Source organism: Mus pahari, chromosome 23 (genome assembly GCF_900095145.1).
Source record: "Mus pahari chromosome 23, PAHARI_EIJ_v1.1, whole genome shotgun sequence".
NCBI classification, from domain to species: Eukaryota; Metazoa; Chordata; class Mammalia; order Rodentia; family Muridae; genus Mus; species Mus pahari.
This window is the reverse complement of record NC_034612.1, coordinates 13,878,139-13,898,930: the sequence shown is the minus strand read 5'-3', so window position 1 is coordinate 13,898,930 and position 20,792 is coordinate 13,878,139. Positions and strand designations below refer to the sequence as shown.

The window sequence follows — 20,792 nt, the reverse complement described above, 5'->3', positions numbered from 1 at the left end:
TAATGGGATCTGATGCCCTCTTCTGGTGTGTCTGAAGACAGTGACAGTGTACTTATATATATATTAAATAAATAAATAAATCTTAGAAGAAAAGAAAAGAAACTTTGTAACTTTGTGTGTTTTAAAACATCTCCAAGAATGTGGGTTGAGGGTAAGGTATTGCTCTTTAAGGTCCTAGGTTCCCTTTATATTAACAGAAAACAACAAACTATCTGCCCTCAGATAGTCCACAAATGAGAAATAAGTAGTTTGGAGCAGTGACCGTTTTTGGTTTGGTCTCTCTCAACCCACAGCACAGGAGTCCCATTTCAGACTCCTGACTACAGTGCCTCTCTTCTTGAAACCTTAGTTCTATCAGAATGCCACCTCCCATAATCAGACCCTATTGCTGTAGGGCTCAAGAAAAGGGAATCCAGGCTGGGGACATAGGACAGTCAGTAAGCACCTGCCATGCAAGCATGAGGACCTGAGCTTGATCCCCAGCACCCACAGGAATACACAGACCTTGTCTCAAACAATAAGGCAGACAGCTCCTGAGCAACACTGACATTGTCTTCTGGCCTAGCGCGTGCGCACGCATACACACACACACACACACACACACACACGCCCCTCCCTAAACATGCACCTATACCTACAGCATATTTTTAAGAGGAAGAAAAGGGGACGCACACTTCTGTTGAGATTCTCGCAGCTGATGGGTAGCAGCGTGCTCAGCTCCAGATCCGTGACCATCTGCCGAGACTCGGCCAGCAGCCGTTGGAGCTTACTCGTAGGAGAAAAGTCATCCTGAAAGCAAGTCAGGGCACAGCTGTGAGGGACAGTTCTAAGGGTTTTTGCACAATCACAACTTACAGCCACAGACATTAACTCTGTCAGCAGAGGCATCAGTATTATTAAAAGGACCCAATTCCTTTCATTTCTTACAACCTACTTAATGAAATAATGCAACATTAACAGAACCCTATTATAACTAACTATAAGGAAAGATTCTTAGACATTGTTTGGCTTCCCTAAATACAGACTGCAAGCCAGATGGTTATGGTGGCACACACTCAGTAGGCACAAGCAGGCTACCTAATGGGTTCTAGGCCAGCCAGGACTACATAGTGACACTTTGTCTTTAAAAAAAAAAAAAAAAAAAAAAAAAAAGTCAAGTCATAATTTGCAGGTCTAAGTAACTGTAAAACAGAACCTTGACACTGAAGGCGTGTGGGCCTTTAGAATATTGGTACTTCAGTTTAATCTGGCCATTTTATTTGTATTGGTTTTTCCTTTTTTGAGGGTGAAGATCAGAAGACAAGATAAAGGAGTCAATTCTCTCTCTCTCTCTTTAAAGATTTATTTATTGTTATATGTAAGTACGCTGTAGCTGTAGCTGTCTTCAGACACACCAGAAGAGGGCATCAGATCTCATTACGGGTGGTTGTGAGCCACCATGTGGTTGTTGGGATTTGAACTCAGGACCTTCAGAAGAGCAGTTGGTGCTCTTAACCACTGAGCCATCTCGCCAGTCCTCTCTCTTTTTTAAAAATGTGTAGCCCAGGCTGGCCTCAAACTCGTGATCCTCCTGCCTCTGCCTCCTTCAGCAAATCCTACCAGTGTCTGCCACCACAACTGGCTAACGTGCCAATTCTTCAGCCGAGAATGGTAAGAGTCCTTCAAACATCTAAGTTCTAGGGACCTGACCCATGTTGTCAGGTGTGGTGCCAGCTCCTTTACCCTCTCTGAGCGGTCTAGATGGCCGCTATGAGAAGCAGGCGCTTGTTTACTGTGTGTGGGAGAGTGCTCCGTGGATGAGGCCAGAGGGAACTGTGAGAAGCCAGTTGTCTAGGTGCACCCAGTGGGCTCAGGTGATCGGGTCCAGTCTGCCCGGCTTGCTGTGATTACCTTTACCCTAAACCAAAACACCCTACAACCAAGTAAATAAATGTAAAAGGAGAGCGTCTCACCAGCTTGGCTCTGGCTTCCTGAGACTGGTATTTCACTCTGTGGCCCGGGCTGGCCTAGAACTCACAACACCCTGCCTCTGTCTCCAGAGTGTCAGGATTACAGGTGTGTCCTACAACTTCTGTCCTCTTTCCTTTCCTTTCCTTTCCTTTCCTTTCCTTTCCTTTCTACCAGACATGTGGGGGGGGGGGAGGAAATAAAATTTTTGAAAAACTGTTTGATCAAAGCTTATTGTTCTCACCTATTATTCAAAATAAGACCGCAAAACATCTTGTTTTCTTTTCTTTTTTATTTTTTTCTTTTTCTTTTTTTACTGTATAGAACAAGCTGGCCTCAAACTCACAGTGACCTGCCCGCTCTCTCTGTCTTCCCGGTGCTGAGATTAAAGGTATGCCTGGCTAGTTTTTTCTTCCTTTAATCTTTAGGAAAAGGAGGGAAATATCTGTAATACAAGCACTGCAGAGGGAGGTTCTGTTAGAAAGAGGAGAAGAGGAGGAAGAGGATGGATGCTGAAGACCTGGGAGTAGTGCACACCTATAATCCCAGCATTCGGGCAACCAAGAAGTTCAAGGCTCTCCTTAGCTACATGGTTGGCCACCCTGGGCTCCATGGGACCTTGTCTCAAAATAAAAACAAACAAAAAACCCAAAACACATACACACAAAACAGAAAAAGAGGTAAAAAGTTGATAAAAAACACTCTTTAATAGAGAAAGTGCCCATTGCCATAGTTTCTGAATCCTGAATCATTAAATGCTGAAAGAGAACACAACATATATGCACAGGTACACGCACACATGCACGCACACTTGCACATGACAGGAGAGTGGAAGGAAAGCTATGTCCTGTCATCTACCACCTGGCCTCACCTTGCCAGCAGCAGCAGCAGCAGCAGCAGCAGCAGCAGCAGAATGAAGACTGTGCCCTTCCCCCAGCCTCGAGCAGGTTAAATAGACGAAGTGCTCCCCACAGGTGGAGTGTTCCACCTTGCCACACCTGCAGTTTCCTACAGGAGCAGGCTGCCCGCTAAACTTGCTTTGCAACAGAATCCAGCTGAAACAAAGCATGGGGTCTGTGGGCTTTCCCTATATAAATGCAGTGCTGAAAATTAAACTTTGTGCCTTGATCAGAATCTTTGTCCTGGCTCCATCCTTCTCTTGCACCCTGCCCTTTGTCCTTTTTCATTTCCAGACCCCCCTTTCAGGTAACCCAGTTCCCTGTGACCACTGAACGGCTACAGGAGATTTCAATCTGCAGCTAGCTTCTTGAGGACTCATAAGGTGAGTGTGTTTCTTCTATAGTAGAATCCCAGTGCTGTGCACGGTTATTTCTGCAGCCCTGTCTAAGGTCACCAGTCTGTCACCTTTGACTCTCTGGAGACTGCTGTTACCAGGGTTTGTCTGAAGGAAGGCGGGGCTAAGGACAAGCAACTGAGTGGGATTTGCTGCCAATGGTTTCAAGTTGAAAAAAAAAAATCAATACAATTTTTGAAAGAAAAACAATATTGTTTAATAAGAATCTCAAGGGCTAGCAAGATGCCCTAGTTCAATCTCTGGGATCCACAGTGGAGAGAGAAAACCTGTACCAGGAAGCTAACCTCAGACTTCTCATGAAGTGTACCATGCTGTGGTACACACCAGCACTCACGTATATGCACATCACACATATACAGACAATACTAACAAACATTTAAGAAAAGAAAAGTAAGCCAGCCAGTGGTGGTGCACACTTTAACCCCAGCACCTGAGAGGGGGACAGAGGCAGGTGGATCTGAGTGTAAGGCCAGCCTACAGAGTGAGTTCCAGGACAGCCAGGGCTACTCAGAGAACCGGTGAGAGAGAGAGAGAGAGAGAGAGGAAATAACCTAAAAAGGGACAAGAAGACAATGGAGAAAGAATAAGAGCAAAGTATGGGGGGAGCACAGGGTGGGGTGGGGTGAGCATGAGGGGTATGCACGTGTGTGCGTGTGTGTGCCTGTGTGTGTATATAAAATTGTGAAAGAGTATGCATTTTCAAGTAACCTTAAAGATCTATGATTTAAAACAAACGTAGTGCCAGACGTGGTGGTGCACGTCTTTAGTCCTCAAACTCAGGAGGCAGAGGCATGTGGCTCTCAGGGAGTTTGGGGCCAGCCTGGTCTATAGAGTAAGTTTCAGGACAGCCAGGACTGTGTACAAAGATCTTGTCTTAAAAAAAAATTAAGGGGCTGGTGAGATGGCTCAGTGGTTAAGAGCACCCGACTGACTGCTCTTCTGAAGGTCCAGAGTTCAAATCCCAGCAACCACATGGTGGCTCATAACCATCCGTAACAAGATCTGATTCCCTCTTCTGGAGTGTCTGAAGACAGCTACAGTGTACTTACATATAAAAAATAAAAAATTAAAAAATTAAAAAACCAAAAGACAAACAAACAAATAAAAAAATCCATTTGGATGGTTTTATGTGTACGAGTATTTTGCCTACATGAATGGTGCCTGACACCCATCTTGAAACTAGAGATGGTTGTAAACCATCAAACCTGGGTCCTGTCCAAGAGCGGCAAGCACTACCTGCTGAAAGATCTCTCCAGTATGTATGATGGAGGCCCTCGACTTTATAAATATCCAGCAATGACACTACCATGAATTAAAAACGCGTTAAGGACAAACTTTGCTTAAATGGACTAAGAGCGTTCATGCACAACATAAACCTTTTCATTGGCTGAGGTTCTTTTGTCAGGAAGAGCCTCTGACTCATCTTCTCTTTCAGCAAACTTGGAGGAACCCAAACACTGGGGAGGCTGGATGCCAATGAGCTCACTGCGGAAAATAAGACCGAAGAGAAAGTATCACACACAAGCCACTCATACACTTAGACAGTATGTTTGAGGACAAAGAATCGACAAGGTCTTGCTGTGTGGTCCAGGCCTCACACTCGTGATGGCTCCCACGCTGGCTAACAAGCATACATTACCTTCACTAGCTTAAACAGGTTTTTGAAACAAGGAAGCCAAGATTGGAATAATGTAGATCTGGATAGAGTATTATATATTAATGCATATTTTTGCAAGTAAGAATTAAAATCAGTAGTTTAGGGTAACTATAAGAATAAGGAATTTCGGGCCGGGCGTGGTGGCACACGCCTTTAATCCCAGCACTGGGAGGCAGAGGCAGGCGGATTTCTGAGTTCGAGGCCAGCCTGGTCTACAAAGGGACTTCCAGGACAGCCAGGGCTATACAGAGAAACCCTGTCTCGAAAAAAACAAAAAAACAAAAAACAACAACAAAAAAAAAAAGAATAAGGAATTTCGAGCCGGGCGTGGTGGTACATGCCTTTAATCCCAGCACTCGGGAGGCAGAGGCAGGAGGATCTCTGAGTCTGAAGGCAGCCTGGTTTATATAGTCAGTTCCAGGATAGAAATAGAAATAAAAACCCTTTAAAAAAAAAAAAAAAAAAAAAAAAAAAAAGGCCAGCATCCTGAGCACAACTTTCACCCTAGAGCTCAGCAGAGGCAAACGGATCTCTGTGAGTTCAAGGCCAGTCACATCTATAATGTGAGACTCTTGTTTCAAAAAAATCAATAAATGAAACTTTAAAAGTACAGAGAGGGTGAAGCTGCTTGCCACCAAGCCTAGGAACCAGAATCCAATGTCTAGGACCCACGGGATAGAAGGAGGGAACCAACTCCCACAAGTTGCTCTCTAACCTCCACACAAGTGTTGTGGCACGCGTGCATGCGCACGCGCGCGTACACACACACACACACACACACACACACACACACACACACACACGCGCGCGCACACATCAATAAATGCAATTAATTGGCTTTGGTTTTGGTTTTTAAGTATGGGGCTAGGGGTGCAAGCTTTCTAGTCAGGCACTTGATTAGCATTCTCAGCTCTGGCTTCAAACCCCGAAATAAAAGAAACTACGTTTTAGTGAAAAAATAAAGGAGGTTCTAGAGCCAGGAACCCAAAGAAGGAGGCAGGGTAGGTGCTAGTGTTCAGCTGTGAAAAGCGAGGCTTCAGCTTGTGAAACTAGACTGTGCCCTTGCCGTGGTAAGATGGAACAGCGCCTGAGCTGCTGACTGCTTCCCTGCAGGTATGGAACCTCAGGAACCACACAGGAGCAGGCACTTGTGGTTCCCCCTCACAAACAGATCTTGCTTGTTGAGTGGGCCGGGACAGAACATTTACTTAGATAAGAAAGTAGGTTCACAGGTTCTTGTATTTTGAGATAAGCAGAACACCACCATCTTTTATACTTATCCTGACCTTGTGCTTGAGGCTCAGCTGGCAGAACAAGTTGACGTTAAATTTTAGAAGTTAGTGAGATCTTAGAAACCTTGAAGAAAAACCCAGAATGTAAGCTTGAATTTATTTGTACATCACGCATGTAATCCTCTCAAAACTACCCAATGCAGGCTTTCCCCTTATAAATAAAGAATATTTGGGGGCTGGAGAGATGGCTATTGGAGATGGACAGAGCACTGACTGCTCTTCCAGAGGTCCTGAGTTCAATTCCCAGAAACCACATGGTGGCTCACAACCATCTGTAATGAAATCTGATGCCCTCTTCCCGTGTGTCTGAAGAAAGCAACAGTGTACTCACACACACACACACACACACACACACACACGTATATATATGTATGGGGGGGGAAACACAAGACTGTAGCTCTCAGTGGTTGAGTCCAGCATGACCCAAGTGTGTGTCTCAGTCCCCAGCAGCACACAAACACACAGAAGACCTACAGATCTACGTACAGACAGCTATTTCCTGATACTTTGAGCATTCCAAAGATTTCTAAAAATCAAATGACTTAATGACATTTAGTATGGCGAGCAATTTTTAAATTGTGTACTTAGCAGAATATTTATATGGTTCTTAATGGCCCAAGATTCTTAAAAGCTTCAAAGAATACCCTACATAATGTAAGTACTAGAAATTTTAATCATAAAGTCCTGTGAAAGTCAATGCAGTGACTAAAATAAGGCTCTCGATTCAGGAACTTCGTCCTTACTGAGCTCTGAAGAGCTCTGCTTTACTTAAAAATAGCAGGCATTGTTAGAGTGCCACTCAGCCACAAGACTCACGAACGCTAATAAGACAAGCTTGAATAATTTAGCATATACTAATTGAGGAAAAAAAGAAGCCAGTTACTTTTATCAGCTTGTAAAACACAAATGTTCTGTCTTTCACATCATATTTAGAAACTAAGAAAGCCTGGGCTATAAAAAATTGAAGACAGGTGTGAGCTGGACGCAGAGGAGCTGTGCATGGACCATGTGGAGTGACTTGGGGTCTGTGCTGCAGTCTGGGCCTCACAGGGTCAGCTGTCCACTGGGAAGCATGCTGGCGTGAGGAATGTCCCAGAACAGCATTCCACTCTGCACAGTGACCTACTTGCTTGTTTTCTAATAAAACATCTTTACCCAGATCATAACTGGTTTTGCTTTTAAGCAAAACCTCTGCCTTAGAAGCTGCCCTCAGTGCTACCTCTCCATTGCAGTCTACAATGTCTCCTTGCATAAAGACCCCAGTGTCTATGCGCTGAGGAAAAGGTGTGTCCGAAGTAAGATGTAGTTGGCGGTGCTTTCTTGCTAGCCATAGCATGAATGTCTACTGCAGCCCCCCTGTCCCTGCTGCCGTGACTGCACCACTGTTTACAGATGTAAACATCACTAACCTTGCTGAGGAATTATATTTCATTGCACTGACACTTCTTGAACAAGTGCACATGGTTTTGTGGCGAACAATCCTTTGTGCTCTGGAAGGCTTGAAAATGTTCATCCACTCTGCATCAGTCATATGTCCTGGGGCTTCGATGATGATGGTACTTGGGTGGCAGCACTTGGACTCGGACAGGTCATTGTCACCTATACAGACTTCATTTGGGACGCAGTAGGAGACTTCTGATGTTTCTATGGGGTCGTGACAGTCCCCGTCCAGCTTGCCTGGCTGTTTTGAGCAGCTGGACAGGCCCAGGTAGACATTGATGTCATGCCACTGCTTTTCATCAGACAGCGAGACGGAGCTTTCCGAGAGCTGTCTCTCTTCCATCTGAAGCTCCACTCCATTGCATTTTGGTGACTTTGCATGAACCTTGCATAGGGTAACTTTGCTTTCCGGTTCAGTCTGGATTTTTCCACCCAGAGAACAAGACTTTTGCTTCTCCAGTAAGTCTTTGGTAAATAGAGATGAGAGAGCAATTACACTTTTTTCCCCGAGTGCGGTATTAACCTGTAGCTTCTTCTCTCTGCAAGCATCACAAGAGCTCTTGTCTGACCTATTGTGCTGAGCCAACGGGACCTCAAACTTTTGATCCTTAACCAATGACTTCTGATTTCTCTCTCTTTTAATATCGGTTTTTGGGTAGTTATTGTCAAGGTCTGATAAACACATCTCCTTGCTACAGTGGCATTACAAAAAAATAGGAGTTATAAGATAGACTTGATACCACTAGCATCACCTCCCCGAAGCCTCATTAGTAGTGCTAAGTCCTGGTAAAGCCCATTAGTCTGCCCCCTATAGGACATAGGAAGCCTTTCTGAACACCAAGCCTGCATGCCCCACCCACTTCCATCCCCCACTCACTGTTTACCATCAAAACAACAGCAACAAAGTCAAGACTACCACACAAATGCAACTAGACATTTTGTTAAGCCTTCCTCTAAGGTTTTCCTATCAGAGATTCCATCAATTTGATTTAAGATAGGTTTTCACATTGTAGCCTAACCTGGTCAAGAAATTGTGATCTTTCTGTGTACAAGGAATACAGGTGTGCACACCATGCCTGGTCACACCATGCCTGGTTTATATTATATATTATATTTAGAAAGACAACTCAACAGCTTTCTTTCTATGATGGCATGAACCACTTTTCTGGTTTTTTTTTTACTTTATAAATGGATTGACTGATTGTGTGTGTGTCTTTCTTTCTTTTCTTCTTTTTTAGTGTTTTTGTGACATGTTCTCACTAAGTCATCCTAGCTGGTTTTAAAACTAATGGCAGCCTTCCCTTCCACTGGGATTACAGGTCTATGCTGGCATGCTCACTGTAAAGCCACTGTACTTTTCTGGGGGAAAGGGAGGGAGAGAGAGAGAGAGAGAGAGAGAGAGAGAGAGAGAGAGAGAGAGAGAGAGAGAATGGAAGTTAGAGGCCAATCTATGGCAGTTGCTTCTCTCCTTCTAATACACGAGGTCTAGGAATTAAACTCAGGTCTGTAGGCCTGTGGTACATGCCATTAACTCTGCAACCATTCCAGCAGGCAGGCTTGGGCCATTTCTAGGGAGCAACCTCAACTCATCCAGTGCCTCTCAGTGGCAATAAAGTTCAAAGAGGAAAAAAGATGTCTGTTAAAGGCTTGAAAGAGAACACTGAGTGTGTCTGGGGTCTACAGGTAGCAGCAACAGATGGGACAAGGAGCAATTGATGGCAACCCCCTGCAGAGAGCATCAAGACAGAAGTAGAGCACAGCACAGTGACTCCTAGTGCCACCTGCAATACAGCCTCTCAACACCCTGTCCCTGCAGCCACTAACTCCAGTCTCCCCAGGGAAAGGAGCTGGCATCACCAGCCATTGCCAATCTAGTTCAGACGTCATAGTTGTCTGTAGATTGGGGACTCGCAGCTCTCTCTCCTGGAAAAGTACAGTGGCTTTACAGTGAGCATGCCAGCACAGACTGGAATCCCAGTGGAAGGGAAGACTACCATTAGCCAGGATGACTTAGTGAGTACATGTCACAAAAACATTAAAAAAAAAAGAGAAGCCGGGCGTGGTGGCGCACGCCTTTAATCTCAGCACTCGGGAGGCAGAGGCAGGCAGATTTCTGAGTTCCAGGACATCCTGGCCTACAGAGTGAGTTCCAGGACAGCCAGGGCTACACAGAGAAACCCTGTCTCAAAAAGAAAATAATCAAAAAATAAAAAAGAAGAGAGAGAGAGAGAGAGAGAGAGAGAGAGAGAGAGAGAGAGAGAGAGAGAGAGAGAGAGAGAGAGAGAGAGAGAGAGGCTGGCTGGTTGTGGGCGCACATCTTTAATCCCAGCACTTGGGAGGCAGAGGTAGGCGGATCCCTGCAAGTTGGATGCCAGCCAGGTTTGCAGACTGAGTGAATTCCAGGACAGCCAGGGTTACACAGAGAAACCCTGTCTCGAAAAAACAAAATCAAAAACAAAAACAAAAAGAAAGGAAAGAAAAAGAAAAAGAGAGAACACGAGGGCGAAGAGACGGTCTTCAGCTGTGGCAGTCTCTCTGCGCTAATGCTTCAGTTTTACGATCATCCCCACAGTTCTTATCAGTGAGGGAAGGGTGCCTCCTATTAACAGGCAAACAAACCAGAGGATCACAGCTCCTGCTGCAGCCGCTGATGCAGCCCTCACATTATTCTTTAAGGTAGGCATCACATCCCATAGATCTTACTCCCTATGCTGATCCCAGCAACTACACCCTGGAAGTGCTGCCTTAATAAAGGCCTGGCCATCTCTGTAGCATCTATTCCAGTTCAGAGCCTTCTACCCACAGACACACAAACCTGGTCCATGATTTTATTTTTGTTATCACCTACAGATCACATCTAACAATTCTTACATCATACCCCCATAGGACTAGAATTACCCTAAGTATTAGTGCGCCCAGATCTATAGCCGATTGTACAAGCAGCAGCAGTAGGTACAGCGAGTACAGAGTAAAACTAACCTCATGGAAGCAGAAATCAACACCAGTAGCATAGGCTAAGGTTACCTGCACTCCAGGGCCTTTGGTTCCTCCATCTTTAAGCTGTGTATTTGTATTAATTCCTGAGAATTTTCTATATTGAAATTAAGAAACTGCAGGTCACTCTGCTGTTTTACATAAATCTGCCAGAGATATCAACAAATCAATATAATAAAAACCAAACCAAACTGAATCAATAGTTTGGCTTTGAAATCTTAATAGACCAGACAGTTTGCTTTGCTGTTTCCTATGGTTCCAACAGGACATTTCCATATATCTCGTCTCCTAACCGCTAATTCCCACAGCCAAGACTATGCACTATGCTAACTATGACAAATGTTGGATGTAGTGAAGATCTAGAAGGGACCATCAACAAAATCAACAGGTACTGGGCAGTAGTGGTGCATGCCTTTAGTCTCAGCACTGGGGGGCAGAGGGAGGGCAGGAGAATCTCTGAGGTCCGGGCCAGCATGTCTACAAAGCAAGTTCCAGGATGCTCAGGGAAGGTGTCTCAAACACACACACACACACACACACACACACACACACACACACACACACACAGAGTCACAAAACTCCCACAAAATCAACAGGCTGATGGCTTCCTAATTCTCCAGTATCTCCCACCTGTGGTCACAGTGTAGACAGCTGGGACATACCTGTCTCAGATTCTGTAGCTCAGAATTTGTACGATCTTGCTTTGACTTTGCAATATCAAGTAATTCGTCTTTCCTCTTTTCCCTCTCGACTGTACAGGGAAAAAAATGATTGGGTATTTTTCACCAGCAATATCAACACATATCTCTCAAGTTCTAACAATTTAACAACTAACACTTTTGTTGTGGTCCTTAAAACTACAGAATGACTGGTAAAGGCTTTAATCTGTGATTCTGAACGGATCCTTCATAAAACAAGAAAATACACAATATAACTACTGTTAAGTCAAAAGGATTTAAAAATATATGCATGTGCTTATAAGAAAATATGCATACAATAAACCTGAAAGCAAGCCAGGCACCGGAGTACACATCTGTGATCGCATCACTTGGGAGTTGGAGGTGAGAAACTCAGGAGTTCAAGGGCGGCCTGGGTTACATGAGATCCTAACTCAAAATAACAACAAACAAACAAAACCAAAGCCTGAGAGCAAGTACTGAGACACAGTCGCTACTCACCGAGAAGGGTCCCTCTATTAGGTTGGCCTTGAACTTATGTCCCTCTTGAAGCCTCTAGGTGTAGGAACTGTGGAATCCTATCACCCCTGGCCAAGGACTCATTTTTATTTTTAAAGATTTAACTGTTTCGATTATATGTATGTGAGTGCTTGCGTGTGTGTGTGTGTGTGTGTGTGTGTGTGTGTGTGTGTGTGCACGCGCGGGCGCCACACACCACACTCAGAAGAGAGCACCAGGTCCCTTGGACATTTGTGAGCTGTCAGCAACCGTGAGTGCTGGTGACTGAATCTGTCCTGAACAGCTGAGCCATCTCTCCAGTCCTGGGCATTTGTTTTAAACAAGCTGAGTTTGGTCGTGTGTACCTGTGATCCCAGCTACTCTCTCTCTTTGTGTTTTTATACACACGCATACACAACTTGCTCAGTCAGTAGACTATGACTTGGCCATATATGATTTCAAGGCTGACCCCTTGGTGCTAGATAACCAACTGGGAGCTCTTCCCAGGGACCCACCTGTATTTTTACTGACTTATTGTGTTTATTTTTAAAGTAATTGCAGGCACACATGTGCTATAGCACACTTATGGAGGACAGAGGATTTGAGACTTAGCTCTCCTCTTCCACATGTGGGTCTTAGGGATCAAACTCAGCTTATCAGCCATGACAGCAAACATTTTGCTCACTGACCCATCTTGCCAGCCTTTATTTATTTATCTATCTATTTATTTATTTACACACAATGTTATACACGTGGAAGTCAGAGAGCAACTTGCAAGAATCAGTTCTCTCAAGGATTGATGTCAATGCTCAGGCGTGGCAACACAGGCTTCTCCTGGACGAACCATCTCTAGAGCCTATTCTCCTCTGCTTCTGCGAGACAGTCTCTCCCTGAATCTGGCTGACTATGAGTGTAGCCAGGGTAGAACCCAGAAGGTCTCAAGGGTCTTCCATCTGTTACCCTGAGAGCTGGGTAATTTCAGGGATATCTGGGTTGGTGCTGGGGGCTGGGATCCATCTGGCCTCTGGATTACAAAGCAAATACTCTTTTTTTGTGGTTTTTCGAGACAGGGTTTCTCTGTATAGCCCTGGCTGTCCTGGAAGTCCTTTTGTAGACCAGGCTGGCCTCGAACTCAGAAATCTGCCTGCCTCTGCCTCCCAAGTGCTGGGATTAAAGGCGTGCGCCACCACGCCCAGCCACAAAGCAAATACTCTTAACCACTGAGCTACCTCTGTATCTCCACTATGTTTAGTTTTGGAACAGGTTCCTGTGTAATTCAGGCTGGCCTTGACCATCTTATGTACCCAAAGTAGGCCGTGAGCTCTGATCCTTCTGCCTCTACATCTCGAGGCCTGAGATTACAGGCAAACGCCACCGTACCCAGCGTGATGCTGAGTCTTAGAATAACCTCCTTATGCTAGAAGCAGTTCTAGCATAAGCAGCCATGTTTCCTTGTTCCAGACAGTGGTGTGCAAGGCTGCACAGATGAGGGCTCAGAGTGCAGTGGGTCTGTCTATTTCTACAGGTTGGTTCCAGAAACCAAAGAGTGTGTATGAAGTTGTGCTAATAGCTCTTCCTGAGCACAAGACAGCGTGGAGGAAGGTGCTCTGCGGTGTCTGAGTCTGGCTGAGGCTCTGCCTTTCACTGACTGTAGCCTGCGGCTCCATTCCCAGCAGTCAAGACACACTAGAATCTCTGTGAGTTCGAGGCCAGCATGGTCTACAAAGTGAATTCCAGGACAACCAAGGCACCACAGAAAAACCCTGTCTCAAACAAAACAAAACAAAACAAAAAAACAACAACAAAAACCAAACAAACTGTTTTTGAAACAAGAATGTATAATTGTCTTCAGCAGAAAGACAATTAGTTGAGGGAATGTTTTTAAAAGTTAATTCCAAAATGGATTACAGTTTTATTTAGTAAGTCTCATTCTATTTTATTTATTTTTTATTTTTATTTTTTTTTATTTTTTTTTTGGTTTTTCGAGACAGGGTTTCTCTGTATAGCCCTGGCTGTCCTGGAACTCACTCTGTAGACCAGGCTGGCCTCGAACTCAGAAATCCCCCTGCCTCTGCCTCCCGAGTGCTGGGATCAAAGGCATGCGCCACCACGCCCGGCTAGCAAGTCTCATTCTATGAACCAAGAAAACTTTTATATCCATGAATCAAGGGTGGGTTGGGTATGATGGTCCAGTTCAGGATCACACTGGAGGCTGATGGTATATAAAGCAACCTGTAAACTAGGCTGTGTCTTCTGACTTCCCATGCAGTGTCGTGTGTATGCATGTATGTATGCATGTATCTTAATGTAATATGCAGGCAGTTGAAGACCTACACGATATTGACCTTTGGCAATATATCTTGGAATACACTAGAGGAGAATCAATCACTGTCTTCGAATCACTGGCTTAGTCCTAATTCTCTGTGGCCGGTAAGTGTCTAGGCTTTAGTGGAATCACATACACACTGACCCAGACTGATTTCAACTGTAAAGTGGCAAATACACTGTACATTTAGTTACACACAAGACACAACTTAAGACAGAAATCCTAGAACTAATGAACACAGTGCCTTCTAGTGGTGAAATTGGCAATCCTTAAAAGGGAGATTAAATGAAGGATTCCACTGTGTTTAAAAATTCTAAAGATAATAATGCTCTATTTCCCTTTACTCTGTAGGAATTTATTCTCCTCTTTAAATGAATGGGATTGAGGAGAGGAATAGCTGGGCCAAAAATGTTTATCTAATTTTCTCTTTGAAATTCTCTCTCTAAATCTATGATTTTCCTAACACAATGGCTGACACGAGAGCCCTGACGGGCAGGAGGATGAGCAGGCTCAGTGTGTGCAGGGAGAAGGGAGTTCAGGTCTGCAGGGCCGGGATGTGCTGTGTGGTGGGAAAGCTTGGGATGAGTGCACGACACTCAATAAGGAAAACTCATGCCTTGCTTCCTTACTTTGGGCTACACCAGTACAACAATACACAAGTGCTCTCCCAACTTAGTGACCATAGGTAATTAGTTAGTAAAACTGAATGCTGAATTCCTAACGTTTTAAGTGCTGGAGCCCAGCTCTAGTGCTAGAGAAGTATTCTAGACATTAGGTTATGGCCTGACCTCTGAACTCCTAGATGTTCATGTAGTATCTGTGGAATTATAAATACTCTCCCCTCATCAATCCATAAGGTTCTTTTAAAATGTTATTACTTCTGATTCTCTGCCTCTGCCTCCCAAATTCTGGGATTACAAATTATATACCCAGGTCCAGCTGCTCCTGCTGGGGACTGAGGCTTGGCATGTGGGTGGGCACTTCAGCAGCTGGGCTACACTCCTCCCCTGAAATGAACTCTCCAGAAGGAAGGTTTTGGGTTTTTTTATCGAGAAGGATAATGACCCATTCAAGCTGGATAAGAATGTAGTTGAAAACAGCTACTTGGAGGAGAATAAAAATATTAGAATGCAGGCCCAGTCCCTTACCAATTCTTCAAAGGACAGGGGCAAAATACCAAAAGTCTATTTTGAGGGAGGTGTACATCTTTTAGCCTATGACAAAAAGATGACGTTACAAACATGCAACTGTTCAAATACTTCAATCTCATTCTCTCACCAGTAAAAACTAGTTCATCGTGCAGACAGCTTTTCTCTTGCTTGAGCCGAATGATCTCCTCTCGTTGTTCGTTGTTTTCTGTTGTCTTCTCATTTAGATCCTCTTCACGGGTAGAAGGAAGAAAAATCCTCAAGTAAGTGCCAGCCTCCTGGGAGACACAGCACTACTCAAAGAACCCACGTCCTCAGCAGCTCCGGAGGACTCCGGTGGGTCTACAGTCAATGCGCACACAACACTACTCAAAGAACCCACGTCTGCAGCAGCTCCGGAGGACTCCGGTGGGTCTACAGTCAATGTGCACACAACACTACTCAAAGAACCCACGTCCTCAGCAGCTCCGGAGGACTCCGGTGGGTCTACAGTCAATGCGCGCTGGGTCGTTCACTACCTCTGGCCTGGCCTCTCTTGCTGTAACCCAAGGAGCACAGAGCAACCTTTACAAATAAAAACTCCTTGTGCCACTTCCTGGCAAGGAGTCCTCCCTTCTGTACTCAGGTGAACCCCAATGTAGTGGCTAGTTTGTGTCAACTTGACACAGCTGGAGTTATCACAGAGAAAGGAGTTTCAGTTGGGGAAATGCCTCCACGAGATCCAGCTGTAAGGCATTTTCTCAATTAGTGATCAAGTGGGGAGGGCCCCTTGTGGGTGGTGCCATCTCTGGGCTGATAGTCTTGGGTTCTATAAGAGAGCAGGCTGAGCAAGCCAGGGAAGCAAGCCAGTAAAGAACATCCCTCCATGGCTTCTGCATCAGCTCCTACTTTCTGACCTGCTTGAGTTCCAGTCCTGCATCCTTTGATGATCAACAGCAGTATGGAAATGTAAGCCGAATAAACCCTTTCCTCCCCAACTGATTCTTGGTCATGATGTTTGTGCAGGAATAGAAACCCTGACTAAGACACCCAAGTTCCTTACTGTAAACAGCAAGGCCCACAGTGACACCACCCTCCTTGCTCCCTACCACCACCACCCTTTTTCTCTCCGTTCCTTGACTGCCTCTGGGATAAAGAAGAAATGCTTTGGGTTTTGTTCCCACTCTTGGTGAAGAGCTTCTGACTCTCTTGGAACTCAGAATTCACTCTGGAGAGGCCCCAGCTCTGCACATGGAGCCACTCCATCTGCAGCTGGAGTTTCTGAAGAAACAGCAAAGCGCTTCCCTGAGCTTCCGGAATCTTCCAGCAAATGACAGAGGCTGCTCCGGAGGCTGTGAAAACCCTACTTTCCCACCAGTTCAGTTGGTTAGTGAGACATGTGTGAGGTTTCCATGGATTTGGGACTGGTGTCTTAATGGGTATAGTCTCGTGGGACATGAACTTGTGGGATCTGTCACTAACTTCAGGTACACAGATCCCATCAAAAGCACCAAACTGAATTGTCTGTGCACCCAACTCATAAAGGAAACATACAGAGTTCCTTTTTTTCCAAGAAGGAAACAAATAAACCCAGAATGTCCCCACTTACAGTCCATTCTGGCCTCTTCATTTGTTCTTCCTGTTTTCTGCCTAGAAGGTTCTCAGTCGGGTTCTGGCTAGTTCTGTCTACAGTCCAGTCATAGCTCAAATACTAACTCTTTAAATTTACTTTCTCAGTCAACTGGTCTAAACAAGTTTCTCTCCCTTGCTCTCTGTTCTACTTCCCACTACCCTACTTTAAAAATGTGTTAAATAAGGCTGGAAGGGTGACTCAGCAGTTAGGAGAACTGACTGCTCTTCCAGAGGTCCTGAGTTCAATTCCCAGCAACCACATGGTGGCTCACAACCATCTGTAATCGGATCTAATGTCCTCGTCTGGTGCGTCTGAAGACAGAATACATAAAATAAATAAATATTTTTTTAAATAAGTACTAGGTTAATCAAGTACTCATAGTATATAAGTATTGACACAACAGACTTATACTTGAACATCTTACTTGGTCCACGCACACACTCATTAAACACTGATGAACAATAGTGTTCACCTACTGTTGGTGCCATGCTGATGACCCACTACTGTCATGAAGCATATGAAATGATGGCTTTAGCTGACATTATAAATGTAGAGAGGACTTGAGACTATTGGTGAAGTCATGGTAAGCCCAAGATTGTAAAAATGCTGTGTCCTTTACTTTAAATTGGTCAAGATAAAAATTTCAGATTTAGGGAGTATGGCTGAGACAGGGTCACATTCAGCCTAGGCTGGGCTTTGAAATCCCTGTGTAGTGGAGGATGACTTTGAATTCATGACGCTCTGTCTCCCTTGTAAGTGCTGGTACCTGCACTACTTACTATGCCTGGCTCCATCTCAGAACCTCTTAATTAAAACAGTTAATCTGAGAACAGACAACCACCCTCTCACATTCTGCTCAGGCTTGAAGCAGAACTGGCCTGATGAGAAGCCTGGCCGGGTCTAGGCTAAAACAACCAACTTGTTTGGACCAACTCCAGTGCCTGGACTTTAACACCCACTGCACTCACACTGCTGTTGTTCATTACACAGCATGTATCGGCAACAGCCACCTGATACAGACAAGTGAACTGGAGTAGGATTCTTTTAAAAATATGATTCAGGGTTAGAGATTTTGTAAGTATAAAGTCCCAGGTTCAGTCCTCTGCTCTAAAAAAAAAAGATGCAGTCTAACCACAATTGTGTTATATCACAAAATGTGTGGCATAAATGCTATATAAATGAAACAGACATCGAATGTTAGGATCTATAGTCAGGAATACGTCCCCCTCAAGTATAAAACTAAGAGAAATCAGAAACAGTGAATCCCAGAGACAATGTACTACTAACTTAAACTGTCATTTCCTTACCTTTCAGTTTATTGACTTCAATCCTAAGTGCCTTCAATTTCTGCTTATAATCTTGCTTTTCTTTCACAACACAAGTCTCTGCCATCTTGGCATCACGTAAAGCATGCTCTAACAATTTAAATTTACCCGAACAATCTGAAATGTGATTGGCTGCCTCAATAATATCTTTGTCCTAAAAACCAAGGGGAAAACAGTTAGGCCATATTTTAAATTCCAACTAATCAGTAAGGTCACTCTTACCTAGACTGCATTGTGCAGTGAACTCATTTCTTTTTTTTTTTTTTTTTTTTCCAAGACAGGGTTTCTCTGTGTAGCCCTGGCTGTCCTGGAACTCACTCTGTAGACCAGGCTGGTCTGGAACTCAGAAATCTACCTGTCTCTGCCTCCCAAGTGCTAGGATTAAAGGCGTGCGCCATCACTGCCTGGTATAGAAAGACATTCTTATGTGACCATGGTACTGTAACCGCCATTTCAGTTTTGTTGGCTGGCTTTTGAACCTACGTGTAACATGACATCTTACTCTCTCTTGAAAAGTTGAAAACCAGATAATTTTTTAGACAGGTTCTCTTTACATAGCCCTGGATGTCCTGGAACTTGCTATAAAGACTGGGTTAACCTCCAACTCACAGAGATCTACCTACCTCTGCTTCCTAGTACTGAGACTGAAGGCATGCACCACCACATCCAGCAAGAATCACACAGCTTGATGGCCACACTACACTGTTCAGCAAGTGAGTTGACAGCTCTTAGATGGGGGGAGGGGAGATATTATTCCCTGGATCAAAGCTAAGTCCTGTGGGGCCCATATTTCTACCTACTTTCAGCTTGTTAAAAGGACAGACAGACTCTCAGGACCTCATTCAACCAACATGCTGCATTAAAAGCTTTTGTGGTTGAAGCTGAAGTTATGAGAAAGGCATCTGCTTGCTGTAATAGACATCACACTAGGTGGCCGGGGAGGAAGCTTAGTGGTAGAACACTTGCCCAGCATGTGTGAGGTGCCAAGCTCAATCCTTAGTCTTGGGGACACTTGCCGACATACCATGATTAACAAGTGTACCTCCCTGAGCACACCTATCACGACAGCAGGACCAAACATGCACATTTTGGGGAAAAAAACAAACAAACAGAAGCCCTTACAAACTCAGTAGGCTAAGAGGGAGATAGAGGGTTGGGCAAACTACTTAGTTGCCACTGGGAGACTGGGCAATGATGGTACTCATCTGGAATCTCAGCATTCTGGAGGCTGAAAGAATTGGTGAGTCCTAGACTAGCCTGGACTACATTACAAGTTTCAGGCCAGCAGACAAAATAAAACAAAATCAAAACCAGTGGAGGGGCTAAAAATGTCCCTCAGTGGTACATTATTTACCTAGCAGGCAAAAGGCCCTGGGTTCAGCCCTCAGTATCATAAATAAGGAAATTTGTTTTATTAAACATAACAATAACCCAAACAAGAAAAGTTCATGACTAGGTCAGTTTAAAAGTTAACAAGCAGGTAAGCCAATTACAAGAGACAATTTCTTCAGTTTATGTCAGCCTGGAAGGAGGAGCTTAGGAGCTCCTTACTCTGTCTGACTACATCCTGATAGGCATGTGCTGCTAGCAGAGTCTATTTCCCTCAAACAGACCTCTGACTATGGGAGTTCTGCATCTTCATGAACACACTGCACTGTCCTAACATGGAGGAAGCAACTTCATTATTCCCCAGGCTCCGTCAGTGCTGTGGTGGCAACTATTTATACTAAAGCTAATTCTACAAATTTTAGCATTTTCGCTTTAATTTTCAGAAAGCTTGCTCATGACCATGTTCCAACATTAATGTCAGGAAGTCAATGGCACACATTTGCAAATGTCCTAACCACGCCAACGTAATCGCCCTGCTTAGCAGCTGCCAAAAGCTCAGAGGAACGCCCACTCTCTCTTTCTGAGGACTCCATGCTTCACACTCTACCAGTGTTTGACAGCTTCCACTTTTCTTTTTCGAGACAGAGTTTCTGTGTAGCCCTGGCTATTCTGGCGCTCCATCTGTAGACCAGGCTGGCCTCGAACTCACAGAGGTCCACCTGCCTCTGTCTCCAGAATGCTGGCATTAAAGGCTTACACTACCACTACCCTGCTTCCTCCTGGTTTCATGGCCAAGCATCTAATGGCCAGTAATTTCAGGAGAACTCCTGCAGATACCTGGGGACACAAAGTCCCGAGGCTATGGGAGCACAGTGTCAGGCTGTCCCTTTCATCTGTGAGAGCAGAAGGTGAGGTGAGCAGCCCTGGCAGCTGTCTCTGGGCTGCTAAGCACTCAGGGAAGGCTGGTGTGTGGGGCGAGCTCTGTAAGCTGCAGAGCGCTCTGAGGTGGATGGATGGCATTTCAATTACCTTTAGCTTTATCATGGTAGTGAGAGCCTGCTCTCTAGCTTGCAATTGTCCTACCTGAGCAGAGAGGTCCACTAATGTGCTGCTGAGATTCTCATTTCTAGCCTACAAGAGAACAGCACAGAAAACACTAATTAAGTCTGTTAACACTTCCACTGTGCCACCAACCACAATCGACACTCATTTCTGTTGTTTGTTTTTTTTTT

General features: G+C 44.6%; 1 protein-coding gene across 1 annotated transcript in view; it reads right to left on the bottom strand.

The window, feature by feature from the left end:
• The window catches only part of Ccdc62 (coiled-coil domain containing 62), a 37,307-nt gene that overhangs the window by 5,658 nt on the left and 10,857 nt on the right, over nucleotides 1-20,792 (bottom strand). Inside the window, exons 4-11 of the mRNA XM_021187223.2 lie at nucleotides 20,590-20,691; nucleotides 18,214-18,385; nucleotides 15,425-15,526; nucleotides 11,308-11,396; nucleotides 10,676-10,791; nucleotides 7,621-8,343; nucleotides 4,639-4,747; nucleotides 673-789 (exon numbers count right to left, since the gene is read on the bottom strand). Coding sequence (XP_021042882.1) covers nucleotides 673-789; nucleotides 4,639-4,747; nucleotides 7,621-8,343; nucleotides 10,676-10,791; nucleotides 11,308-11,396; nucleotides 15,425-15,526; nucleotides 18,214-18,385; nucleotides 20,590-20,691 — 1,530 coding nt within the window. The remainder of the gene's footprint in view (nucleotides 1-672; nucleotides 790-4,638; nucleotides 4,748-7,620; nucleotides 8,344-10,675; nucleotides 10,792-11,307; nucleotides 11,397-15,424; nucleotides 15,527-18,213; nucleotides 18,386-20,589; nucleotides 20,692-20,792) is intronic.